The sequence below is a fragment of the Oreochromis aureus genome, linkage group 7, assembly GCF_013358895.1.
Source record: "Oreochromis aureus strain Israel breed Guangdong linkage group 7, ZZ_aureus, whole genome shotgun sequence".
Taxonomy (NCBI): domain Eukaryota; kingdom Metazoa; phylum Chordata; class Actinopteri; order Cichliformes; family Cichlidae; genus Oreochromis; species Oreochromis aureus.
Genome location: NC_052948.1, coordinates 7,544,606 through 7,571,201, shown reverse-complemented (window position 1 = coordinate 7,571,201; position 26,596 = coordinate 7,544,606). Strand labels below are relative to the sequence as shown.

Genomic DNA, 26,596 nt, shown 5'->3' with positions numbered 1-26,596 from the left:
GCGAGATTTATTGCCAGAAACCAAATATTACGTTGAAGACATTAACCAAAACAACTTGTAACACATGATATTTAACTGGAATGAATAAACAGTAAGCGTATGTCCAAATATTTACCGACAAGTAACCCATTTGTTAACCTCGTGGTTGCAAACGTGGTTGCCACGGCTGAAGTGATGACTGTTTTCCGCCAAATGTAAGTTTGATCAAAGTACTCGTAAATATTATTTCAGTTCAGATGTGAAACTATATGGAAATTGTGTTATGCTAGAGTATTATTCCAAGTTACTGAAAAACTGTTTTTTTACAATATACTCATTTTGCCGTACAAGGGAATGTGACCTGGATTATAACGTGATTGAGGGAGTCTGAGTTGAACATGGCAACCACGAAGCAAAACAGGAAGTGTCGTCTGGCGGGAAGTTCGCTTGAAACTTTTTAGAAACACAACAGCGATAAATTTATAATATTTACGGAGTAATTTACCTTCAGCTCATTTAAACAGGATGCCCAGGATTAAATGCAACTAGATAATCGATAAGTAGAAGTAAAATAAAAATAATAACGTTCATAAACTTACTGAGATTGACGAGATAGATTTCTATCTTATTCTACAGTTACTAGCCACTTGTGTCAATCTGTGGGTGGACAATGAAGGCAGAAATGGATAAAATTGTCTCACTGTCAGATGAAGAAAATATCCCCGAACTACAGAAATACCTTTCCACCCTGACCGATGACCGGGTAAGTTACCAACTAATAGCGACACATTTGGGAATTCCAAAGTCATGTTTGTTTTACCTATAAAATGCTATCTATCACACAATGTCTAGCTCATCAACACGATTACCAATAGTGCACTGAAGGGCAAGAAAGTTGGGACCATAATAAAAGGCATATTTAAAGGTATGTACACATTCATTCTTAAACATCCCAAGATAGCTAAGGTAATATAATCCACTCATACACCATGTCAGAGTCATTAAATATATATGCGTAACTTCTGCTTGATGATAAGGTATGTAATAAATGTACAGTTTGTGCTTGTTGTTTAGGTTCTCCACCCAGTTCCACTGCTGGGGCAAATCGCAGACTTCTCCTGTATCAGCACTGCATCCCTCTGTGTGAGTCTGGGGATCTTCAGACTGAGGTGGCAGCAGATATCATTGGGTTGCTTATGCTGGAGGTATTTATGTTATACAGAAGTTATTATAGATTAGATGTACGCTATATCCAAATATAGTTTAATGTAATCAAAGTGAAACATGGATTTACAAATTAAAATATGTTGATTTCATGTAACTGGTTGATTAAATCAAATAAGTGTGTTTTAGAACCACATTTTTGGGTCTACTTGATTTTTGTGCTTGTAACAGTTGTTTTTCTTCTGATCTGACTTGCAATCCTATCATTTATAACTTCTTGAATTAGATATGTAGAAATATATTGTGCCACTTTCTTTTCTTCAAATGAATCAGAATGATTGTTTCAATATAATACACAGACTCATACACTATCCGGGCCATCTCTTGCAACACTGGCGTCTCTTTTTGTTGATGCCATCAAAGTGGGGAAAATGAGCAGTGGGAAATCTCTGGAACTGTTTCCTACGGTTCTTACTGCACTTGCAGCATGTGAAGCCTTGTCTTATGGCAAAGGTACGTTGTGATCAACATTGTTGTCTAAAGTAATATCACATATGTCACAATCTATAAGGTCTAAAACACAATTTTTTATTATAACTTTAGGGGAACTCAGTGGTGAGGAGTATAAGAAGCAGCTGATTAACAGCCTCTGCTCAAGCAGGTGAGGACATGTCACATTTGATATAAATAGTGATATGCAAATATATATTGTAAAAGTTTTTGGTAGTATTTTATTATTTAGATGCCAGTTCATGCCTAATTTATCAGAAATTACATGGTCATGTAATTAAAAGTGATCATGATGAAGTACCTCAGTGCCAAAGTCTTTTGTTTGTGATGTAGAAATTAAATGATTTGCAGATGACTGAAAAATATTTTTATTTACATTACATGGTCTTTTTCATGCAGATGGGATCCACAGTGTGTCATCCACTTGACAACCATGTTTAGGTAGGACTTTTTTATTTTAAGTTCATTGCATGCTTTAACATATTTCTGTTTCCATCATAATAGAATTTATTTCAATATTGGTGTATTTTACATTTTAGTTCCTTTTAAAATGTTTTACCGTGTCTGCCTCATTTTAGGGATGTGCCTTTGTCGTCAGAGGAGTTGCAGTTTGTGGTGGAGAAAGTATTGAGGATGTTCAACAAACTAGATCTGCAGGAGATCCCGCCGCTGGTTTACCAGCTGCTGCTTTTGTCTGCAAAGGTGTGTGACAGTGTGTCTTCAACAACACGTTACATTTCTGTTTCTGTTAGTCATCTAAATGCTGGTCTTGTTCTTTGTCTGTTAGGGTTGTAAGAAACAAGTCCTGGACGGAATCGTAGGTTATTTTAAGGAGCAGGACGCTCGCCAAGAAGAGGAGCAGAAACATGGAGAGTGAGTGATTCATATACTGCAAGTGGGATTTACTATAGTCACACTACATCTTTCTATAAACTTTCCATTTACTGACTGTCTGTATTTTTTTTGTTTTTTTTTTACTTGTACACCCGCTTCTCAGGAGCCTGGATCTAGAGGTTCAGTCTATTCCACAGGACCAGCTAAGGCATGTAGAGGGCACTGCTATCCTCCACATAGTCTTTGCTATAAGACTAGACCATGAGCTTGCAAGGGAATTTCTTAAAGGCTTTAAGGTTATGTATAATATCGCTCATCTGTTCGTTGTTTTAATAGTTTGAAAATTGTTTGTTATATTCGTAAGGATAGTCTGTGTCATAGATATTGATTTTCATTTTGGCAGACATCGTATGCAGACTTGTGCCCTTTCAGTGTTGCCCTGTTGCTCTCAGTGGCACGTATCCAGCGTTATGAAGAGCAGGTTAGAAATCTACACTATACATTACTTTCTGTACTCAGTAGAGTCTTAATTCATGTTATCTTTCCTATTCATTTGTGTTAATCATTTCTTTTTTGATGATGATGATTGATGATGATTTTTTTGGAAGGTATTTGAACTTTTGAAAGGGGCCATTATCAAGAGCTTCAAGGATGAGCAGCTACAACAGGGGTCAAAGTTACTACAGGACCTCCTACCCGGGCACTGCAGTGTGGCTCAGATGATACTGGATACAGTCCAGAACAGGTAAGAAGAGCAAAATGTTGATTTATGTGTTCTATTTGACACCTTCAACAGAAAAACTGTTTCTTTCTCCATGATTTCTTTCAAAATAAGGTAATGCCACTCTATGGCGGCGCGTGGTCTGTGGTACCGCTGCAGGGGAGGGGGACACACCTGAGCGGCATCTGCAACCACCCCTCTCCGGCATAAAGAGTTTGTTCTGGGTGCTGTCAGTTGTTGCTGTTGGTATGTGTCGGGCTGTGAGCTGCGGCCGACTGTGTGTGTCTACAGTGTACAGTGGTGCCGAAACCCAGGAGGGGGGGCACGGCAGACCCAGGACCGGGCCAGCAAGGGAAGGAGCTGGCCCAAATGGTGGCAGAGCTGACACCCACACAGCGGGAGTAGGCGGCAGTGTCACGCTGCCACCAGGAAGAACTCCAGGACCGGATCGAGCGCGGGGTGCAGGTGATTGAGAATCTCGGATCTAGTCCTGGCTGACACCGCCGCGACCCCCACCGGCATTCCCCGACGGCATGGGAGTGGAGGAGGGCCGGACTGTTCCGGCTCCCCGGATAAGGGCACTGTAGCAAGCACACGGTGACATGTACATGATTTTCAGCATACTTTATTCACCACTTTTCTGACAGTTGCTGTACACACACACAGTCAGCTGCAGCTCCACAGCTCACAGCCCAACACATACCAACAACAACAACTGACAGGACCCAGTACAGACTCTTTATGCCGACGAGGCGTGATTGCGGATGCCGCTCATGTGTATCCATCTCCCCTGCAGCGGCATCACAGACCACGCCCCGCTACACCCTCAACACAAACAGTATTTGTATTTTAACCTCTCACATGAGGTCTACGTTTCCATCCGTATAGTGTGTTCGGATGGGATCATGTTACCCAAGGGCTAGTGCAGCTGGGCTTCTTCCTGATGGATGCATTTGGACCCAAACCTGGACCATTTGGCAAAGCCACGGAGGGCTCCCTTGCTGTAGCCCGAACACCAACTCAACAAGCGTGTAAGCTAGGAGGACAGGTGCTACTCCAGGGCTTTAAGGTAACATTTTTTGTTTAAATTTTATGTTATGAAGAATTGTAAATAAAGGATTTTCAATGTCATGCAAATATTGTGTATTTTATGTCTGTAACAGATGCATGAGCCTATCAGGGGAGAGATATTGGAGCAGGTCTTAAATCGACTGGTCACAAAGACAGCCTCACCTGTCAATCATTTCTTAGGTAACAACCTCTAGACAACAGGGTTAAGTTATAGATGTACATCAGCACTTTATGACTTTATGTTTTGACAATATTTTTTATTCTAATGTTTTAATGTTTTGTTTTTTTTCTTCTTCAGACCTTTTCTCTGATATTGTGGTCTCTGCTCCAATGATCCTCCTGGAGTCATCCTCTAAGGTGACAGAGACATTTGACCACTTGTCATGCCTGCCTTTGGCCACCGTTCAAGGTCTACTCAAAGCTGTCCAGGTACCTAAATAGGCCGACAGATACACATAAATGCTCTAGAGGTTTCTGTTGTGTAATCGTTGGTTTCTGTTTAATCTTCAGCCCCTGCTCAAGGTCAGCATGTCCTTGAAAGATGCTTTAATTTTAGTTCTTCGCAAGGCCATGTTTTCCAGGTTTGCGCTACTTTATTCTTAACACAGCTTTAAAGTCCAATTAAAGAGGGGTGGCTTATACTAACCAACCCCCTTACTTGACTCTGCTAGCCAACTGGATGGTCGGAAGTCTGCAGTGACAGGCTTCTTGTTGCTGCTAAAGAACTTCAAAGTGTTGGGCAGCTTGGCCTCGAGTCAGTGTAGCCAGGCAATCTCCTCCAGCCAGGTACAGTTGCAGTAAAACTCTGTATACTTTACATACATGCTTCTAGAAAGTGTGCTAGAAACACTCTGCAGGTGTGGAACTGTCTAATTTTTTGGGTTGTCTTTCTGTCACAATTCATAGATCCAAGTGGATGTTCACTCGCGCTACAACTCAGCTGCCAATGAAGCATTCTGCTTGGAGATCCTCAGCAGTCTGCGTCGCTGCCTCAGCCAGCAGGCTGATGTGCGCCTCATGCTCTATGAGGTCAGAAGCATTTTTTTAATGTCATGTTTTATTATGTTTATCAGTGTGAAGAAAGGGCTAGAGAGATGAACCTGGGATAGTTAGTGGATACATTTTACAAAGGATGTTGAATATGAAGCTGGCAGGCATAGAAAAAGAGAAATACTACAGAGAAGGTTCATGGATGTAGTGAAGGAGGACATGAAGGGTGACTGTGTGAAAGAGGTGGATGCTAGAGATGGGGTGAGATGGAGGCAGATGATCTGCTGTGGCGATCCCTATATTGAAAAACGAGTTAAACATTACTCTTTCGTTATTTATGTGTATAGATACGGTTTAGCTGTAGAAATGTTGGTTTCATACTGAACAAGAAAATTCTTGTGGTTTTTTTTAGGGGTTTTTTGATGTTCTTCGTCGTAACTCGCAACTTGCAAGCTCCATCATGCAGACCCTTTTGTCACAGGTATGTATATGTATGAGTTAAGTGCATGCTGTCTTATTTATAATGGACTTTGATGTATCAGAAGCTTGCTTGTCCTTAGCTGAAGCGGTACTATGAGCCTGAACAAGACCTCCTGCCCCCAGTGAAACTGGAACCATGCATCACTGCTCACGGAGACCAAGTCTACCTCCAGGAGCCTCTGGTACTCTTGTGTGCACTGTACCATATTTGCAACTGTGATTTAGTTGGACTGCTATGCGAGCTATAAATAGTGTTATGTTCCAGGCCCATCTGCTGAGCTGTACTGTACATTGCTTGATGTGGCTGCAAAACACACGCCAGTCAGCCAACCTCAATGCCAATGACAGTGACAGTGATGAGGAAGAGGAGGAAGGATATCGGTCGGATCTACATGCTATTCTAGAGAGTATGACAAGACGCATGATCAAGTGCGAACTAGAAGACTTTGAACTGGTATGTCAAGAGCAAGAGCAAGCAGCTTTTTTGTCCTTAGCAGATTTCACATTATTCTGCTCTTACTTGCTTTTACATTAGCTCTGAACCTTGGTCTGTTCCAATATTGCTAAGTCTTATAATGTGTGTATACTCATCAGGACAAGTCAGCTGAGTTTTCAATGGGATCCAATGTTGGAGTGAAGAATAATATCTATGCTGTGCTGGTGATGGGAGTGTATGAGGTCCTCATGGAGTACAACTTTATCAAAGCCAACTACAGGTAACAACCACCTGTTTTTGAATTGTGCATTTTGTAAAAGCGTTGTTGTGTTAGACAATTGAATTTATTAACCCACAGCAACTGTTCAGGTCACTAAGTTTACTGACTGATACACAGCCAGCGCTCTCCCTATAGCTGACTTCATAGAAGTAACACAAAAATACTGGGATCTTTACCAAAATAAAAGTTTAATAAAGTTAATCATCCTTATTTAATTATGCATCATACAAAACATATGCCATATTATGCAGTGGGGATTTCTTTTTATAATTTACCGTTGTATCTTCCCCCGTTTCTTGCAGTAAAAGGTGCTTTGAGGAGATCATCGAGCTGTTCAGCCGTTACCAGAAGCTGTCTGAGATTCTGAAGGAGAAGTCTGGAAAGGGTCGGGTGCCCTCACACAAGACCCCCCGCAGTTTATTCTCAATGGGCATCATATCGACATTGATCACTGTGCTCTTCAGGTAAATGGTTTCTTTAGCGTTGTTTACATGGACTACCAGTAGATCTGTGGAATTTAATAAAATCAGTTATTTATTTATAGATTGCAGCTGATTGTAGGCACTCTGATTGTTTAAATCTATTCATTAAAATGCTAATTAGAAATACTATGCAAACTTGGAAAGTCAAATTCCATGGATAAGAATTAGAAATGCTAAATAAAAACAAATATTCTTTTACAGGGATAACACTCAGAGCAGAGAGGAGGCTCTCTCAGTACTTCGTTCAAATGGAGAGTTTGTGCGTTATATACTGAGCGTGGTTGTACAGAAGATCCAGCAGCTGGATGAAACGGGACACACAGATGGCCCTGATGGACAGAACGCAGACAAGACTTTCCGCTTCCTCTGTGACATGACCAGGTAGAAATCTCTTGGGCTAAATGACAACACAGGATTTGTTTATTGTAATACTTATTGGACCAAAAATGAGAATAAACGATCTCAATCTATGTCTCTTTATAGTGTCCTGATGTGGCGTTACACGAACATCCCCAGCGTGGTTGAGGAGGGGGGAAAGAAGGAAAAGCGCTCCAGTTTGTCTCAGCTGTGTCTGGAGGGTTTGCTCAGGATCTTCACAACCTGCCAACAGCGCTACCCAGACAAGATGGCCCAGCTGCTCTCTACCATGGGTTGGACAAGCAGCGAAAAAGCAGTACATTTTGTAGCAACATAAAATATGCAGGAATTAATCATTATGTGTTTCTTTGAAATGATGCAGAAAATGGCACAGAGCAAGACGACGAAGGCGATGTTGTAGAGATGAACTACTTTTACATCCGACAGTTTCAGGTGCTTCTGATTTAACAATAAACACAGTTTTCTTGTATTATTTAGTAAGTATGACATATTTGCTAAAATCCAGTTTTCTTTGCCCGTCAACAGAGGGCGCTGTTCACACAATTAAGTGGAGGTGAGGAAGACTTTAACAGCAAAGAGGCTCAGCTTCTGGTCAGCATCCTAAGCGTACTCTCGCGCCAGCTAAAACCCTTGTCCCAGCAGGTAAATTTATTTTTGAATGCACTCCACCGAACAAAGAAACACACTCCTGTTCTAATTCGCTAATATCTAATTAACAGTTTGTTCAGATGATCACGTGGACTGTGAAAATCTGCAAAGAGACCAGTTTTGGTAAGTTCTAGTTTACTTAACCTCTGTGTCTATATTAGGTGCAGGGAGCCATGTCCTGATGTGTGTGTCTGTGTGTATGTGTGGGGTTTTTTCTCTCTCTCTTTAGAGGATTCTGCTTTCTGTAAGGGGCTGCTCTCTCTCCTCTTCAACCTTCATGTTCTCTATAAGAGTCCTGTAGGCCTGCTGCTGGAGCTCTGCCAAGACATCCACAGCGAACTGGGAGATATTGATCAGGTACGAACAATTTTTCTTTGCAGTGTTCAGAGCACAATTTGGCATTGAACTATACTGATACTGTTATTACTGCAACTCATTTAATTATATAAAACTGTACACACAGCTAGAGTTGATAGACAGACTATATTGCCAAAAGTATTCATTCACTCATCCAGATCATTGAATTCAGGTGTTCCAATCACTTCCATGCCCACAGGTGTATGAAATCCAGCACCTAGGTATGCAGACTGTTTCTACAAACATTTGTGAGAGAAAGGGTTGCTCTCAGGAGCTCAGTGAATTCCAGCGTGGTACTGTGATAGGATGCCACCTGTGCAACAAGTCCAGCTGTGGAATTTCCTTGCCAGCAAATATTCAATTGTGAACTGTTACTGGTATTTTATCAAAATGAAAGTGAGTGGGATTGGGAAGTGGTTGGCCACGTAAAATCATAGAGCAGCGTCAGCGGATGATGAGGCACATAGTGCGCAGAGGTCGGCAACTTTCTGCAACATTGATCACTACGGACCTCCAAACTTCAGATAAGCTCTGGAGGATTTGTAGAGAGCTTCATGGAATGGGTTTCAGTGACCAAACAGTTGCATCCAAGCCTTACATCACCAAGTGCAATGCGAAGCATCATATGTTGTGGTGTAAAGCATGTCACCACTGGAGTCTAGAGTAGTGTTGACATGTTCACTGGAGTAACGAATCAGGCTTCTCCGTCTGGCAATCCATCAGACAAGTCTGGGTTTGGCAGTGGTATGGTACATGCCAAGACATTTCAAATCAAATCAAATCACTTTTATTGTCACGTCACATGTGCAGGTACACTGGTACAGTACATGCGAGTGAAATTCTTGTGTCTTGAAGCCACAAGCAACAGAGTTGTGCAAAAAATACAATAACATAAAACAAACAAAATATAAGAATGGGTAAATCTGAAAGTAATAAATATATGTACAATATAAGAGTATATGCATTACTGGATGTGTATACTAAATATGTTTTTCTACGTGTGTGTGTGTATGTATACATATTTTACAGATTAAATAGAGTAAACAGAATATATAAAATGTACAGAGGTTGGTAGTCGGACATGTGCAAAACAGTGGCATTAATGTACAGTGTGGAGTGCATAATGTTGAAGTTCCAGTAGTGAGGGTGAGGTGTCTATGACGTGTTCAGCAGTCTGATGGCCTGGTGGAAAAAGCTGTCTCTCAGTCTGCTGGTACGGGACCGGATACTGCAGAACCTCCTTCCTGATGGAAGTAGTCTGAACAGTTTATGACTGGGGTGACTGGAGTCCTTGATGATCCTCCCCGCTTTCCTCAGGCACCGCTTCCTGTAGGTGTCTTGGAGGGAGGGAAGCTCACCTCCAATTATCCGTTCAGAACACCGCACGACTCTCTGGAGAGCTTTGCGGTTGTAAGCGGTGCTGTTGCCATACCAGGTGGTGATGCATCCAGTGAGGATGCTCTCAATGGCACAGCGATAGAAGGTCCTGAGGATGCGGGGGCTCATGCCAAATCTTTTCAGTCTCCTGAGAAAGAAGAGGCGCTGCTGCGCCTTCTTCACTGTTTTGTTTGTGTCCTGACCATGTGAGATCCTCAGCCAGATGTACACCAAGGAAGCGGAAGCTGCTCACTCTCTCCACAGCAGCGCCGTTGATGGTGATGGGGGTGTGTACTTCCCTGTAGAGCTGGGCGATATGACCCAAAATTCATATCTCGATATTTTTTAGCTGGATGGCGATATACGATATATATCTCGATATTTATTTTCTTTAAGCCATAAGGTAAGAACAAAAAGAGAGTTTAGTCAAAGCTGTGTCCTAGATGTCACACAGGCACTTTTATTAACATACAGCGTAGATGTACATGAAGAATTTACTCTAATAAATTATCAGCGTTTATTAAATAATAATGCTCCATAAATAAAAGAACACAATGTTGTTTTGTGCATAACAAAAAGCTCACAATTGTGCAGTCAAAATGTAAACTAAAAGATGCTGAGCATAATAACAGAGACAGATTTCACAGCTGCTCCCAAGTTCTACTGCATGACTGACAGCCTGCAATTTGAAATCCTCTTAACCGTGTCTCTGCACAGGTGCCATTTATGGTCCTTATACACACACAATACGGTAATATTACGTTGAAGCACAGTACGTATCACTCCGCGAGGCTCCACTACGGTAGCCGTAATGCTCCGACAATCTATCAAGCGGTGCAGCTCCGTAGCTCACCAAAGTCGTACTGAAACATTTTTTGACAGATTGCTGTGCGCCGTCTAGCACATGAAAAACTGTTCGCGGTCATCAAGCACAACCAGAATTCATACATAATGCGCGCGGTCAACTTTTGAGAGAATGAAAGGATTTCAGGCCGTGCATGGCGTTAGCGTGGTTAGCTCGTTAGCGCGGTTAGCTCTCTAACACATTGACGCCGTCCAGCCCCAAGCATGGGGCAATCCGCGGTAACACGGAGATTTGCCGTGTTCATCTTGTCGTTGTCTGCAGGTGAAGCTTTGGGGGAGGAGGGGGAGTTGTTCACTGAAGGAGAGACGAGGCCCAGTAACGCAGCGTAGAGACAAAAATGGACGGAAGAGAGGCAAACTTACGCTCCACAAGTATAGTTATAACGTAACATAGACTATATCGATATAAACGATATTGTCACATCTTATATCTCGTATGAAAATATATCGATATTTTTAAAAAACTCGATATATCGCCCAGCACTACTTCCCTGCACCTCCGGAAGTCCACTATCAACTCCTTTGTCTTTGTGACGTTGAGGGTGAGATGGTTGTCTTGACACCAGTGGGTCAGGGCGCTGACCTCCTCCCTGTAGGCCGTCTCATCACCGTTGGTGATAAGACCCACCACTGTAGTGTCATCCGCAAACTTCACAATGATGTTGGAGTTGTTAGTGGCTGTGCAGTCATAGGTGTAGAGTGAGTACAGGAGAGGGCTCAGTACACACCCCTGTGGAGCACCAGTGTTCAGTGTGATGGGGGATGAGGTGATGCTGCCCAGTCTGACCACTTGGTGTCTGTCAGACAGGAAGTTAAGGATCCAGCTGCAGAGGAGCTGCTCAGTCCTAGATCCTGCAGTTTCCTGTCCAGCTTCGAGGGAACGATGGTATTGAATGCTGAGCTGTAATCTACAAACAGCATTCTCACATACGTGTCTCTCTTCTCCAGGTGTGACAGGGCAGTATGTAGTGTCAGGGCTATGGCGTCATCAGTGGACCTGTTGTGGCGGTATGCGAACTGTAGGGGGTCCAGTGAGTCGGGTAGTGAAGAGCAAACGAAGTCCCTGACCAGCTTCTGAAGCATTTGAACACGATGGGGGTCAGGGCTGGCCAGTCGTTCAATGTTGGAGGATTTGGGTCCCATACCTGTCCATAAAGGACATGGAGGGAAGGTTGAGAGCCAGTTTGGTGTGAGAATGTGACTGGCCTTCAGAGTCCTGACTTAAACCCAAGAGAATACCTTTTGAATGAATTGGAGCAGAGATGGTGAGCAGGCCTTCTTGTCCAACATCAGTGTTTGACCTCACAAATCCACTTCTGGAAGAATACTCCTAAACCTCCTGAAAGCCTTCTCAGATGAGGTGAAGCTGTTACAGCTGCAAAGCTGGGCCAACATCATTTCAAACATTATGGATTAAGAATGAAATGTCACTCAAATTCATATGTGTGTGAAGGCAAACAAGGAAATACTTCTGGCAATATAGTATAGGTTGATACATATAAAGATCATATTTTGCATGCAGTAAGTACCATAATAATGGGGACTAAAAAGAATTTAATGATCAAACAAGTTAAACAAGACTATTTTAAATCCAAGTTTCTTTCCCACGGTACACTGATGACTATGACCTTCATACGCCCACATTAAAGTGCATTTGTGAACTAATTTCTTTTATTTGTTTTTCTGTCTCAGGATGTGGAGGTGGAAAAGCAGTCTAATTTTGCCATTGTCAACATGAAAACTGCTTCAACAGCTGCAGTAAGTGTTGGTTTTCTGACTGACTGGCTGTGAGAGTTATGCCTTTGCTTAACCTGCTCACCTTCTTCTTCATGTTAATGTCTTGTCCCAGCTGCTGGTCCTGTCTCAAGTTGACAGAGTGCTTGATGAAGTGGACTGGCTTATTGCCAGGAAGAAAAGTCAGACAGCTTCTGACAAATTGGGCTGTGGTAAGAAGCCTTTCACACTGATGCTCACTTTGATTAATGCTGAAGAGGAAGAGATGCATTTGTCAGCAAGTGTTGCTAAAACGCAAGTGATGTTGTATTTCATAAATGTGTAGGTGAAGCCACGCAGACTGCAGGTCAGCAGGACCCAGTTGAGAAAGCGGTGGCGCTGCAGCTTGGGACTCTCTTAACAGCGCTAAGTGAGCTGGTCCAGACAGCCCTCCTGCTGGGCACCTGTACCATTACACTGTTAAGAGAACTGACCCGCACGTATACCATCCTCACCACGCTGGTCAAATATGTGCGTATTTGTCAACTTGATGTTCTGAGTGAAAATGTCAGTGCAGCTGGCAGAGTGTGACATTACATTTTCTTCATTTTACTTTAGTACATCCAGGTGTGCGCCAGCCAGCACGGGTCGCTGCCAGCTCGCTTTGAGAAGCTGGTGAGTCCAAGCTACTGTCACCTGGCTCAAATTTTCCTGTATAGATCTAATGTCATGCTAACCTGATGTTTCATATTTGCAGGTCAAACTATCTGGCTCCCACCTGACACCACAGTGCTATTCTTTTATCACATATGCTCAGGTATTAGCATGGTTCAGTTGTCCAGCTCCATTGCATTAATGTTTTGTTGTTACAGAAATGACACAAGATGCTTTTTATTCCTCTTAGAGTGGAGATATCAGTGGTGGAGGTGCAGATGACAAAAAGAAAAAGAGAAGGAATGACGTGAATACTGGTGCTTCTGTAAGGCCTCTAATAATTTTAATGAATAAAGGGACTGAACAATACAACTTTTCTTTTTAGAATAATAAAATATATGCATACAAAGAAATATAAACAAGTCTGTTATGTTTTTCCTGTTGGAAGGCAAAACTTTTGCGTGAGACTAAGGCCATCCCCAACCTGATCTTCAGCATTGAGCAGTATGAGAAGTATCTCATCACACTCTCAAAGAAATCAAAGGTTTGTGTAAATATTGAAAAAATATATACATTAAAAAAACCAAAAGGCCTCTGAACCCTGTCAGTGTAACATCTGTCTGCATGTTTTTCCAGGTAAACCTGATGCAGTACATGAAGCTGAGCACCTCGAGAGATTTTCGCATCAATGCTGCTACTCTGGATGCAGCCCTGCAGGAACAGGATGACAGTCAGGAGGTAAGCGCTAGCTCAGCTCCACAGGAGCTTCAGTGCTGTTCATCATACACAACAGCCGCTTTTCTCCACTTTTACTTTATTATACGAGTCCATAAAATTGGCTCCATATCCACACTGTGCCCACTGTTGAAATGTGCATTGTGCATTCCATTGCTCTCAGACCACAGAGTCACAGGACACCACCGAGACACAAGAACCCAAACAGAAGAAGAGGAAACAGTGAGGTCATACTGGGCACCACTGCTACACACACTGCACACACGTCCAGACTGCAGCAGCGGGTGAACGGTGTCCTGGCAATTGTATGTTTGGAATAAAAGCTGTCTGGTCCACAAAGAGCTATCTCCCTTTGTTTAGAGAGCCTTTAGTGATGTCGATGATTTGGTAGATGTCCAAGGCCTCACCTGTGGAAAGTTTGCACACATTATTTAGTATTCTGGTTGTGTTTCTCAAGTTCACTTTATCAAAAAACCTTATTGCATTTCCAAACCCAGTTTATACCTTTCTTTGTCTTGATTACATTAAAATAGTCATTTCTAATTTGGCTTATTTAGAAATTTGAACCTCATTTGATTTACTTCCTTTAAGAAAATCTCGTGATAAACAAGCTGTGCTGTTGATTTGCTTAAAATTCTTACTGAAGACTAACTGAATATTGTTTGGTCATGCTAAGAGGTGGATTTAATGACTTTCCATATACATTGTATTTTAAAGAGATGTTTAGTCCAACTTTTGTAAGGTGTTGTTTTAAAATAACTTGTTCTGTACACAAGCATTTTTGTAGCTTTAAGTGCTAGAGCTAAATTACATGTTCTTGTGTCTGAATTTGTTACGTTTAGATTTTGTAATGAGACACGCCGTTCTGTCTCTCTGTGCACTTTGTATAAGAAACATTTGTATAATAAATATACTCTTCTTAATGTTGGAAGAAGGCTGGTGATGGTGTGCAGAACTCACCAGGCGGTAGGCCATACTTTCGTTCCACACCTGTGGGATTGGAGGGAGTCACACAGTCCATGTTGACCTCCTTCCTCAAACACTGGTCAATGTCAACTGCACTGAAGAAGGCTACAGACTGGGGAAGGTCCTGCATGCCTAAAGCATGAGCAAACATACTCCTGCAGGAAAAGAAACACATTAACCATCCATTCTAGAGCTCACAGTTTGTCAGTGAGAATATACAGTCAGCTAAGAGCACACCTTGTAAGGAGGTTTGTGATTTGAAGCGCCAGAGCTGCTCGGTAACGGTCTTCACTGCGCACCAGATACCGCACCTCATCATGGATGCTGATGCAGAAGCGGCCATCAATGTTATACTCCTCAATGAGCCACTTCATGACCACCAGCATCAGATGGAGGTAGTCCACGGCAGAGCTCTGAACCACCCAGTTCACTCTGCTGGTGATAAACTAAAAGAAGACATTAATGAAGAGTTTATTTTGCTGTTTAGAGCCTTCCGACTGACCTCTTGAGTAATGCATTGGTCGTTCGTTGTATTGGCAAAACAAATATCCCTTTAAATACTCAAAGATTAAATCATATATATATTACACTCCTGTTGCCAGCTTTAGTCAGTCACCTCATCTTTAACTGCCTTGGGCTCCAATGCTCTGCTGATCCTGCAGCCTAGAACAGGAGTGGCCGGGTTCTTTGAATGGGCTATACTCTCCAACTTATTGAACATGTCCGATTCAGTACCTCCAGCCCACAGACGCTTCCCAACAATATCCCATCTTTTCCGTCGAGAACTGAGGTGGTGTCAGGAGCACAAACAAAGGGAAATTAAAGAGCAGAGCAACTGAGAGGAGGATATTAGAGGCACTAAATGGGTTATTGCAAGCCAGGTACTTGTGAATGTTTGTGTTTTGTGTTCTCACGATTGTGAAGCCACTCTAGTGATCCTCCGCAATTCTTGGAGGGAGACGCTTCCATCTTCCTCCCGCTCCACATCTATACCCAGTTCATTCACCAGCCACTCGCCGTCCTCTGACAAATGATATCTGACAAATACAAACACCTGTCTTTTTATAACAGATAACCACCTTAAACATATTTTGCAGTAGAACAAAAACAGAAGAGCAAAGTTTCAGAGGTTTAATTAGAGACACAGCTACGTGTTTTGCAAATTCGCAAAATTTTAAAGTTTAAACTTCTTCAGCATTGAACAGCAGAAATGAGGCTTTCCTGTCGGAAGTCAGTTAAATTTTAAAAAAAAAAAAAAAAAAAAAAAAAACAGCGGCCGACAGCGCTGTACATAACGGTAGACTTGTGCGCAATAAGCAAGCGAATAATACAGAAAACAGATTTTTAGATAGGAAACTGTTCTTGAAGTGCACTGAGAGACAGAGCTGTGCATGAAGTGTAATTTTACCGTGGTGGAAGCAAAACAGCAAAGTAAGAGGGAATTCATGATGATGTTTATGTGAAGCGTAGTCTGGATCTTCTTTTGCTGCTGGTTCAGTCAAATTTGTTTGGAAAGAGACAAAGCCTAGCCTAGCGCAAAAAACACGTAAAAACAATGCACGTACCCGCCGACACATCACAATATGTGAGCTGTCGGCCCGACAGCATGTCCATGTACGTGCAGTCGGGTGAGAAAGCCGAAATTTCACTCATTCTTATCTGTCGGCGGTTCCGCACTTTGCGTTTAGGTCTTTGTGCAGAATCCGTGTACCTGCTCTCATTTACGTTTTTAGCTATTTGGTGGTTGTCGAAATTTTGTGAGGTTTAACCTGAGATTCTGGCGTTTCGGACAAAATAAATTTAATCGGAAAACTGATCATCAAAATCCACCCCTACATTGAACTTACCTGCGTATACCTTTTGTTAGGGCGTACATCTGTCTGGCCTTACTGGCAGCTTCTGTCTGACTCAGGCGATGGTTGAACTGCATGAGCAACCTCTCAGCAAAGGGCTGCCCAGCACCATATATGCGTCCATAATTGAACACCTTTGCATGCTCTCGGCTGATGCCCACAGCATCAGCTGTACGGCTGTGCAGGTCAGTGCCTTGACTCTTCTTTCCCTGAAGGGTCATCCAGCCAAATGCTGTACAACCTAAACCGCAGAGAGACATATGCAGCATTATTATTAAAGGAAGACACACAACAAAGTCTCCTTCTGTAGATTTCTTTAGAACCAAACCTGTCATACCATGCATGCCTGCAAAGTGAGCCTCTCCAAGCACTGCGGCAATCCACAACTCTTGCGAATCTACATCTGCTCCTATCAGGTGATATCCAGGTGGTACCTGCACCATGGCCTTTAGCTCACTGCCTACCCGATCCCGCTGTTGACACAGAATAAAGCCCATACAGAATTGCTCTAGTGTCTGGTCAGTATTTTCAGACTTATCCAGATTAGCGTGTCGGCTCTGCTTCTTACCCGAGCATTACTGGCAGTCAACCACGTCGGCTCCACAGCTCTACGTGTTACCGTTCCAGCAGTAATGACCTGAGGTAATATGGCACCATACTGGCCCTCCTCATCAAAATCTTTGTGTCTTTGGGGAAATGTTACATTCATTACTTTATATCTAATCAATCGATCTATTTTTTTAAATATATCAGACAAACCTGCTGACAGAACGGGGAAGCTCTCCTTTTCTGAGCCACAGTACCATCTGGGAACTATGAGAAGAACATTTTTTAACCATTTTTAGCATTACCAAAGTTTATTTGTTATTGAATTACTTTGATTAACTCTGATGGGAGTACCTTATACGTTTATGGGCATTCCTCCAGAAAGACATCATTTTGTTGATTTCCAGAGCTCGTGTTGCATTGGTGCCACCTCTTCCTGCTCTCAGAGTGCCATCCTCCATCTTGGCCAGGAAGTCCTTGGAGAACGGACTGCCGACATTGTTGTGATTGCCATCCTTTAAACACAAATAATTGGTCAGAAGGTAAAAGTAGCTTGGTGGAACAACACTGTGCCAATGATTTATATAAATAATAACAATTCACCTTATGAGGTAATTTGAAAAACCAGCAACCTGGTATATCGACATCATTGTAGGGGCCGTTTCCATGGTGATAATGGCAGTGACTCGCCTCTTTCACATAATGTGGATCTGTAGACTATTGTTGGTAAAGAATACAAAGTATGTTATAAACAAATCATAGTGAAACACTAAACCTGAGACGATAGGTGTAATTTAAGGTTACAAGCCCGTGCACTCACCCTGTTTTTGTTCTTGTCTGCACTTTTTCTCATTCTGAGGCCGTTTTCCTCCATCAGGCTTTCCAGAGAACTTAATTCCTCCACCTATACATGACAATAAGAAAAAAACATTGTAATCATAGATGTGTTATCCGTTCAGAGCATGTAGCCCTGATCAATCATCTCCAACCACAATCACATGTATTACTGTTGATACTGAAGAAAAGGTCTAAATTTGATGAAAGGTTTTTGCAAATTCCAACAGTCTGTAGTGCATGTGGTATCTGTTTGAAGCCTGTTGCAATATTCTATGCAAATTCTCCAAACACGATGGTATTTTATGTACCTTTGTCCACACCGTGCTGTCTGTCAACATGAGGTCATCTGAAGGGATTGAGTCCAGATAGTCCGGTCGCTCCTTGCTATGCTGCTCACAGTACTCTTTGTACACACTTTCAATAGCTCTGTGAAAAACAACAAAACTTTAATACACTGTTAAAAATCTCCAGCCATCAATGATCGTCCTGCTAAGATCAGGTCATGATGAGAAAGCGCACTGCTATGTTTTTACTTTAAGAGCAGTTTGTGATTCACCTGTGGGGGCACACGGGACCGGTGTTTTCCTCCTGGGAATCAAGGTTATCCCTGCGTCCAGGTACCAGATACCCCCACCCGTGTTTCTCTGTGTAATGCAAGGGGAAACCATCCCAAGTCAAGCCCATCAGTTTAGGTGTCAGTCGCATTTGCAAGCTGATCAGACTGGCTCCAGGTGACCAGCTGTCGTCAGACATCTTCTCGCACAGCTTACGATACCACCTAAAGAAGAAAATAAGGAGGAAAAAGAACTGACTTACACCACCAGTGGGAAACAGAACTGGAAATGGCTCCGTGGTGTGTGAGAGCGATCTTACCCTGGATGTGCAGGTAGATGCTGCCTTCTCTTAGGAAGTCGATTCACTGTTTCTTTCAGATTCTCAACAGCTAGCCGGCTGGGGCAAGGGCCTTCCATCTCTTCTTCAGATGGTGGACCTGGGTCTAATATAAAAAAACTGAATTATCTCTGTTACTTTATTAATATTCTGTATGCACTGTAGATATATCATGCCAGTTACACAAATATTCTGAATTAGTGCCTGAGCTCATACCTTCCTCCCAGTCTGGAAGAGGAGTGGCGATTTGTTTGTTATCTGCTTTTTTGGAGCCTTTCTTCTTGCTGGCTGCAACTTTCTTCTGCTTGAACTCCTGCACGTCCCACTCAAGATCCCAAAGCCAGGGGTCTTCTTTGTATCTTAGTATAAACACACAAACCTTATGCAGTGTAAATATTTTTAAAAGAACCTTCAAAGCTTGACATAAATCAGTGCTGGTCTCACCTGTCATTCTCCAGAAGCTGACATGCATCATCTGCTAGAATCATCAGAGACTTCTTCATCTCTCTCTGGAGCTCTTCATAAACATCTTGAGAATCTTCCAGGTATCGCCCCCAGTTTTGATTGATGGGAAGGTAGCTCACACCCATCTCCAGCATCCCTGCAAGCGTCACTGGATGAGGGCACCTTATAAAAACACGGCAGAGACAACACAATTATACAATGCTGTGTTGTGTACATTTGTACACAGAAGATAAAGATGACTATAAAATAGCTGTGGGTTGGGATTTGCTGACCTCTCCATGAAGAGGGGCAGCTGTTCTGTGAAGACCTCATGTGTGGCCTTAACGTCAAGGGCGCAGTATTGCATTAACTCCTGTAGGTGTCAGCAAAATCACATTTATTTTGCCTAAGTGTCCCTTCAGGCCAAATGCAAGATCTAATAAATGGTTCACATTAATCAGGTGCACATTTTGCCACAAAACTGACCTGGAAATTGTTTCTGACATCCGTCATGCTCCCCTTCACAAAGGTCTCTCTGGCTTCTTTCTGCAGTGGCGGCCCTCCCACATACAGTGCATGGACATCAGCCAGATTGTTAATGCTGCTAATATTCACCCAGTCCCAGGAGCCAATCTGTGCACACAACATCATGTCACACTGATGCCAAGAGCCTTCAAAATACCAAATGATAGCCTCAAAATATTATGTAGGTGAACTTTGGTAGAAAAAGACACAAACCATTGGGCCCTCGTGTTTCTTCCCAGCTTTCTTAATGTGTTCCTTGACCTCCTGAAGACCCCTCTTTTTACCCAGCTTACTGGCCATCCACAGTGTGCGCTGGAAGCCGGTTAGCCCTGAAATGGCCATGTGAAGGCTCATGGTGTCCATGAAGCGCACCTTTGAACCCTTATATGGAAGAGAATACAAACATACAAAAGGTACTGGGCATTATTGTGATTCATACAAAAAGGGGTGACCAAAGGATTTTATAAAGTGAGGAGTAAAAGTGACATATGAGGAATAGGATGTAAACCTTTAGTAGGTACTGCTCCTTAATGTGAGCCCGGTCAAAGCTGACATTGTGGCCTACAATCAGTCTCTCCTTCCATTTACCCCCTGGAGGGCGAGCAGAGTTGAAAGGTGTCTCTAGCGGAATGAGATCAGCAAGGGTCAGCTGGTTTGACCAGGAGTATCGCTCTTCAATCAGACGCTTACTGCACCACGAGTACCTAGAAAAATAGGACACAGAGATCACTGAGGCACGTATCAGTTATCTTTAAAACTTTTTATTGGTAGCAATTGTTGAATGGAAGACAAAATGTTTTAACTATGAAACAACTACAACAACATAAGAATAAAGCAAATGAATGGATTGTTCTATACAACCCAGTCCCATTTTGGCCCATTTCTTACCAGTTGGTTGGAGAAACAGCAACAGCCAGTGTGGGACACTGTCCCTCCGTTGTGCACACCTCCACGTCAAACACGAGAGCTGACTCATCTGGAAAATCTACTTTCTGCCTGTCCCCAGTGGGCCCATAGCGTGTCCAGCCAACCTCCCAGCTCCATTCCTGAGGCATGGGTGGTAGCTCGGCCAGTTTCAGCTTGGTGGCAGCCTCAAGGTAGGGAAGGCTCTGTGTCTGGGCCAAGTGACGAAAGTGCTCGTCAATGTTTTTGCCATACATTTTGGGGAGTTTCAGGTCAACATCGGGCAAAAGTGAGGTGTCCTTTCCCCACAGCTGGTGTTTCTGTAAGTGCCTTATGCTGCGCTGTACAGCCTCCTCTCTGTATTCTGGCTCCAGCCCTTGAAAGATCTGCTCGTGGAGACCTTTTGACAGCATCTGGATGTTAAGGGGGTTCAGGCGAGTTTGTGTGGAGTCCTCGCCCTGAAGTACGTGAGGCTTGGTGGAGCAGAAGCCACGTAGACTCATCCATTGTAAAGAGATACGAGTCCTCTTCAGAGGACAGCGTAACACATGCAGCATCACCTCATGTGGACTTCTCACTAGAGCTGGAAGACATTCATTCACCACTTAGTTGACATTACACTGATCAGTCTTAATAATACAGCGTGAGGGGGCAAACTGAGACTTAATGCAGCTTTATCTAGGCACAACAGAGCCTCTATACACGATTAAACCTATACTTCCCTACTGGTGAGTGTCTTACAGTCTTCTCTGTGGTTTTGTGAGCCTCTATTATCACTTGCTTGCACTTTGATATTTCACTCAGGTGTTACTAAAATGTGTGTAAATTAACTAAACTTTTGCAATAGTGCTGCTAGACATAGATTCAATGTGAACTACGTAGCTAATTGTATCATTTTACACACCGAATTACAAACGTAGAAAGCTGGTTGCCTCACCTTTTCATATTATTGTAGTTGTTGCCCTACCGACACTTCAACGCATGTTTACGTGGCGCACACATGGAGCTACGCTAACGTTTCAGTAACTTAGCAAAAGGCAGTTGTTAATCTAACTGTTTTATTATAAAAGCACCCCAGCTGATCTGTTTTATCGTGTTATGTATCCGAAAAGATATTTTTGAAATCATTACAGAGTAAATGATAGCTACCTTAGCATTCCTTCTCGTGGGGTTGTATGGCTAAAGCCAAACAAATCGTTAGCGCCACCGTGCGGGCTGGATGACTTTTTTTTCTAGCAGTGGTATTTCAGAAAGAACTGATTGAATGAACACAGTGGACAGCGATTCGATTACGTAGCATGGATAGCGCTAGAATATTCATTTTCAAAAGTGCTATATGCGACGGCGACAGGGACTGTGAAGAAAATGATTAAAGGGGAAAATACTGTTAATGAGACCACAATGTGGGCCGCGTGGCCTAATGGATAAGGCGTCTGACTTCGGATCAGAAGATTGCAGGTTCGAGTCCTGCCGCGGTCGTGTGTTTTGGTGGCATTTGTGGTCCAACTCATTCGGAATTGCCCTTTTAACCGAAGCGTAGCGTAGTTGTCAAAATTTATCGGAAAAACACAAAACGCTTTGCCGCAGACAATATATAAGGTATCTGAAAAATCAAAGCTATTTTAACCCCAGTTTCCTGATGTGGATTTAAAGAAGTAGCCAGTTTTCGCTGTCGGTCTTATTTCACTGCAACACCTGCCTCGTTTCAGCCCTCAAATACAGCTACGCAAAACTGGTATTTGCTCGGTAGATTTTGATTTGTACATGTCTAAGATCATGGTGCCAGTGGAGATCTTTTTTGATTATTGTCCTTTTCGAGATTGTATTACAAACCCTCTGGTGATTTAAACTGTTTTTAGCTGTCGTTGCTTTTTAGCAGACGATGGCGGATGCAACTGAGGATGTCGAGCTGGACTTTGCAGCTGACGAGCAGGAGAGGGCGCGGAGAAGCGCAGTCATAAGGTGCACTGCAGGAAATATCAACACAGCAGCTGTTTTATATTCCATACTGTCTTTTCAGCTTTGCATTATTAGGTTTTTTGTGTGTTTGTTTTTTTTTTTTTTTTTGAAAACTTGTTGAAAAAAAAAAGCTGGTGCAAATCCCTGGACAGATGGACAGATCACTGGTCCATCTCAGGGCCAACATAGAGACAGGAAACAGTTGACACTCTTACATGATCTAATACTTATTTGTCTTTCCTGAACAGGTTTGCTCTTAAAGTTAACTCCATTCTGCTTTAGTTTAAATATAAATCACTAGCTGTTAGAGTACCAGGAATAAAAGTATCCGTTCAAACTATAACAGAACTCATGCCTGGACTCTTCAACACTCAGCTCATTGAGCACATTACAAGTGGACATGAATATGGCAGAAAAATGCAGATAAGCATGTGGAGTGCGCTTTTTACGATGTCATAAAACTAACCTGGAACAGTCTGAAATTTTAGATCAGCAGTAAGTGTTAGAAGAAGGCCTAAATGACCAGAGGAACACCTTCCCAGCCAATAAAGGTGATCATGTGACTGGATTCATGGCTTGTCTAAGTACCTAAAATGAAGCTTCCAAAGCATATATCCATTTCATCCTGAGGGATCATCAGTGGATACCTCAGTTTTGGATCTGAATTTCTTTGCTTGATTTAAAGAAAACAGCTCTGAAGTCATAGAAATCACTAGTACTAGCCTCCAAGTGTGTGAATGAATAATGTCATTGTAAAGCACTTTGGGTGCCTTGAAGGTTGCATTATTATTATTATTAAAAGAAGCTAAAGGCTAAATCTACACAAACAAGTGGTGTCAGAAAAACTACTGGAAACATTAATTGGAGATCACAAAGGTCAAAGCAAATAAATACTAAATTGAAACTGGAGGTGGAAGAATGTTTACAGACCTTCTATTCACAAGTACTCTCGAGTGACAGTTGACTGTGAAGGTTTGAGTTCACGTTTTTATGAATTTCTATTCACAGAATAAAACCTATCCTGCAGCTTAACTAATTTTGCATGCACACTATTATTTTATGTTTCCATACATGCTCACCTGTATCTGTTTGAAAGCTATCTGCTGTCACATCAGGCTTCTCGTTTCCAATCCCTACAATTTCAGGCACCCCGTGGCCTCCTTTTTCCACCTGTTCTTCCGGGTGGTTGCCATCGTTGTCTATCTGCTGTGTGAGTGGATCAGCAAGAGCTTTGCATCCTGTTTTGTCCTGATCATAGCTCTGCTCTCGTTTGACTTTTGGTCTGTGAAGGTAAGACATCAAACAGTTTGTGTGATCTAGTTACTTTTCTGTGGCTTTACTTATTTGTTTAACTTTGCAGGATTTAATTGCTCACGCTTGTTTTCAGAATGTGACCGGCCGCCTGCTGGTGGGGCTGCGCTGGTGGAATCAGATTGACGAAGATGGAAAGAGCCTCTGGGTATTTGAGGCCAAAAAAGTAAGAGGGTGTTTTGTGCATTTTGAGCAATAAAAATGAGCGATTTTGATGTGTTAACCGCAGAGTGTTTGCTTTGTTATCTGTGTGTAGAAGTCCCGGAATAGTAACACTGGGACCGAAGCAGAGGAAAGGATATTCTGGCTGGGCCTTATCATCTGTCCTCTCATCTGGACTTTCTTCTTCTTCACCTCCCTCTTCTCTCTGAAGATTAAATGGCTGGTGAGACTCCCTTTGCTTGCTTTTCTGCATATGTGCTAGATTGCATATTGTCTCTTTCAGACAAGTCTGTCTGCCTTCCTCAGTCTGTGGTGGTAGCTGGCATTTCCCTCCAAGCAGCAAACCTTTATGGCTACCTACGCTGCAAGGCAGGCGGGCAGGATGGCCATCCTCCAGACAACCGCTCTTTCACGGGACAGCAGCTCCCCCAGCGTGTGAGTGACTGGCTGCATCATGTAGCATCTGCTGTTGTTCTGTTAACATGTCATTTCACATTAATTTTATGAAGTGTGTCTATTTTTTTTTCTCTCTTTCAGCCAGATATCATCTTTGGAATATTATAATGGTCACCGCCCACCCGCCCTACACGTGTAAGCTGCCTCTTCCCCAAGATTTCCACAAACCACATGTGCCCAAATGGCTTTGTGTGCTGTGTTGAGCTCTGTTTAATGCTGTGGACTGTTTATTGCACATCTTGTCTGTGGATTGGTGTTGCTATGCTCAATAAAAGATAAAGCTGTATTACAGTTATTGCTCATGATTGAACACACCTCAAAAACTGTCACAAGGCAGCCAAGGCGCAACAAGGTGAACCACACCAAACTTTTTTATTAATGTTTTTCACACATAACCTATTGGATTTTTGCATTATTAATAAATATTTAATGCATATATACATAATTTACACTGGCCATTATCAGCCAGTTTTAATAGACTGTCTTTTTTTGAGGCTTAGTGTGCTTAATCTTTGGATAGGTCAAAAAAGTGTTTTCAAAAATAAATGACCGTAAAATTTGGAAGGAAACTGAAATGCAGAGGGAGTTAGAGTGAAATTAATTATTAAGAGAGGTTGAGTAGACATTATTTGGTGTAAACACAACTAAAGCACATTCAATTTGTGTATTATTTAAGGTGTAGTTTAGTTTTAAAGAAGTAAAAGAAAAAGATGTTAGGGAACTGTTCGTTCTGCTCTTGGCCGTGGCCCCTGGTGCTCATTTCCCACACAAACCATCAAAGATCCTTTATTGAACCAAGAAAGCTAACCCTTTATTCCAGCCAGCCAAAGACACTTTGCAAAAGGCGCGATCTTTATTCTGCATTTACGAAAAGCTTCATTTCTGAAGTGGAAAAATTCAAAGCAAACAATATGGCTGCATTGTTTGCAAAGTCTTGCAAGTTGCAAAGGGCGGCATGTTTAAAATGATTTTTAACCATATATATAACGTTAATGTTAGGGCTATAACTCTGAAAATGAAAATGTGTTCATATATACGTATATACATTGATTTGTGGAGAGCACGGTACTCTAATATACAGCATACTTAAGAAATATAATACCGACGTAATCTTGGTTTTAGAATAAAAAATATCTGTAAAAGGGTTGCAAGACAGTTTCTTTTTATTTTATTTTATTTTTTCTTATTTCCAAGTCTTCCCATTGGAGAGGAACAGGAACAGAAATTGGCCGACACCAAATTTTTGGAAACAGCGTGAATAAGAAGTCCTTTGAGTCTTTGAAAAAAATTCATGACTCCATAACCTGGCGTGATATTGTGGAAAGCTCATGGGACAACAAATACTAAACAGATCTGGAGATAATTTTATCCATCTGTGCCTTTTAGTGTAGCTACTTCGACTGCTGCAGGTGGTATTAGAGAAGAAAATGGGGAGGTGGGGGGGGTAGTCATGAAAGAGCCAGGAGTGAGACATCTTCCTGATATCGGACCGTCTTTGGTGCCAACGGCCGCCGTGATTGGTCAGGAAGTCTCCCTGGTCCTGGCATGACGTCACTGCGGGAGCGAGTAATCAGACAGTAGAGGAAGCGCGCAGGCTGGAGGTGAGGCAGAAGCTGGAGCACCGAGGATGAAAGCGGACTCATCCGTGAGCGGCGGCGCTGACTCTCACCGAGGGCCCGACGTGAATGCAGAAAAATTAGTCTGGAAAATTCAGCGAGCTAAAGTTCGGGACATTTGGCTCCAGAGTTTGCTTTGCTTCTGAAGCAGGTAAGAAATTGAGGTAGAAACAGGGAAGATTTGCACGCAGAGCATCACATCTTTTTTTTCAGGCTCTGAATCTCTCCAAATGTCATGTCCATGTGGCTTACGCAGAGGATTTAGGGACACTGGTCACAATCTCTGCTTAGTTTACCTGCTGGTAAGTATCCACGGGGAAGAAATATGTAATTTAACCACCAACGCCCTCCTGTTTCATTTTTTCTTTCTGCGAAAGCAGGTGCAGGCTATGATCTTTGAACAGACAGGAAAATCTTATTTTCTAAAGTACCAGAATAATATAGACTGCCACAC

At 42.5% G+C, this 26,596-nt stretch overlaps 3 protein-coding genes and 1 non-coding gene across 10 annotated transcripts; 3 read left to right on the top strand and 1 right to left on the bottom strand.

Moving 5' to 3' along the window:
• The first annotated feature begins 403 nt into the window (after positions 1–403).
• Positions 404–14,596, top strand: fanci (FA complementation group I). 2 transcript variants are annotated; one of them, XM_031759135.2, is made up of 37 exons: positions 404–742; positions 832–904; positions 1,054–1,184; positions 1,503–1,656; positions 1,747–1,804; positions 2,053–2,094; positions 2,232–2,355; positions 2,441–2,526; positions 2,651–2,783; positions 2,891–2,968; positions 3,096–3,232; positions 4,097–4,277; positions 4,372–4,459; positions 4,578–4,708; positions 4,790–4,860; positions 4,951–5,065; positions 5,186–5,308; positions 5,682–5,750; positions 5,830–5,931; positions 6,015–6,203; positions 6,344–6,465; positions 6,768–6,929; positions 7,149–7,328; positions 7,431–7,597; positions 7,687–7,757; positions 7,851–7,967; positions 8,045–8,096; positions 8,203–8,330; positions 12,264–12,329; positions 12,421–12,517; positions 12,631–12,815; positions 12,903–12,959; positions 13,042–13,101; positions 13,189–13,263; positions 13,387–13,482; positions 13,575–13,676; positions 13,837–14,596. In XM_031759135.2, the coding sequence occupies exons 1-37, from the start codon at positions 650–652 to the stop codon at positions 13,897–13,899; spliced, it is 3,978 nt and encodes a 1,325-aa protein (XP_031614995.2). In that variant the 5' UTR covers positions 404–649; the 3' UTR covers positions 13,900–14,596. The 2 variants fall into 2 exon arrangements, with proteins under 2 accessions (XP_031614995.2, XP_031614987.2); XM_031759127.2 differs by having other exon boundaries at positions 13,575–14,596.
• On the bottom strand, positions 13,944–21,996 carry polg (polymerase (DNA directed), gamma). 2 transcript variants are annotated; one of them, XM_031759153.2, is made up of 23 exons: positions 21,788–21,996; positions 20,624–21,221; positions 20,244–20,439; positions 19,949–20,116; positions 19,697–19,843; positions 19,504–19,583; positions 19,211–19,393; positions 18,983–19,125; positions 18,749–18,872; positions 18,432–18,653; positions 18,184–18,301; positions 17,859–17,942; positions 17,642–17,755; positions 17,393–17,553; positions 17,252–17,305; positions 17,061–17,178; positions 16,830–16,965; positions 16,487–16,733; positions 15,554–15,676; positions 15,256–15,424; positions 14,877–15,085; positions 14,634–14,794; positions 13,944–14,080 (listed from the first exon to the last, which is right to left on the bottom strand). In XM_031759153.2, exons 2-23 carry the CDS (start codon positions 21,193–21,195, stop codon positions 14,016–14,018), a joined length of 3,594 nt encoding a protein of 1,197 aa, XP_031615013.1. In that variant the 5' UTR covers positions 21,196–21,221; positions 21,788–21,996; the 3' UTR covers positions 13,944–14,015. The 2 variants fall into 2 exon arrangements, with proteins under 2 accessions (XP_031615013.1, XP_031615005.1); XM_031759145.2 differs by lacking the exon at positions 21,788–21,996 and adding an exon at positions 21,576–21,767.
• On the top strand, positions 21,264–24,812 carry LOC116334585 (Golgi apparatus membrane protein TVP23 homolog A). Of its 5 annotated transcripts, none has more exons than XM_039614988.1 (7): positions 21,264–21,366; positions 22,515–22,600; positions 23,743–23,887; positions 23,985–24,074; positions 24,165–24,293; positions 24,377–24,505; positions 24,608–24,812. In XM_039614988.1, the coding sequence occupies exons 2-7, from the start codon at positions 22,521–22,523 to the stop codon at positions 24,632–24,634; spliced, it is 600 nt and encodes a 199-aa protein (XP_039470922.1). In that variant the 5' UTR covers positions 21,264–21,366; positions 22,515–22,520; the 3' UTR covers positions 24,635–24,812. The 5 variants fall into 5 exon arrangements, with proteins under 5 accessions (XP_039470922.1, XP_039470923.1, XP_031613886.1 ...); XM_039614989.1 differs by lacking the exon at positions 21,264–21,366 and adding an exon at positions 22,123–22,237; XM_031758026.2 differs by lacking the exon at positions 21,264–21,366 and adding an exon at positions 22,268–22,373.
• trnar-ucg lies at positions 22,045–22,117 on the top strand. The gene has a single exon. It is a non-coding gene; the product is annotated as a tRNA-Arg (tRNA).
• Positions 24,813–26,596: the final 1,784 nt, after the last annotated feature.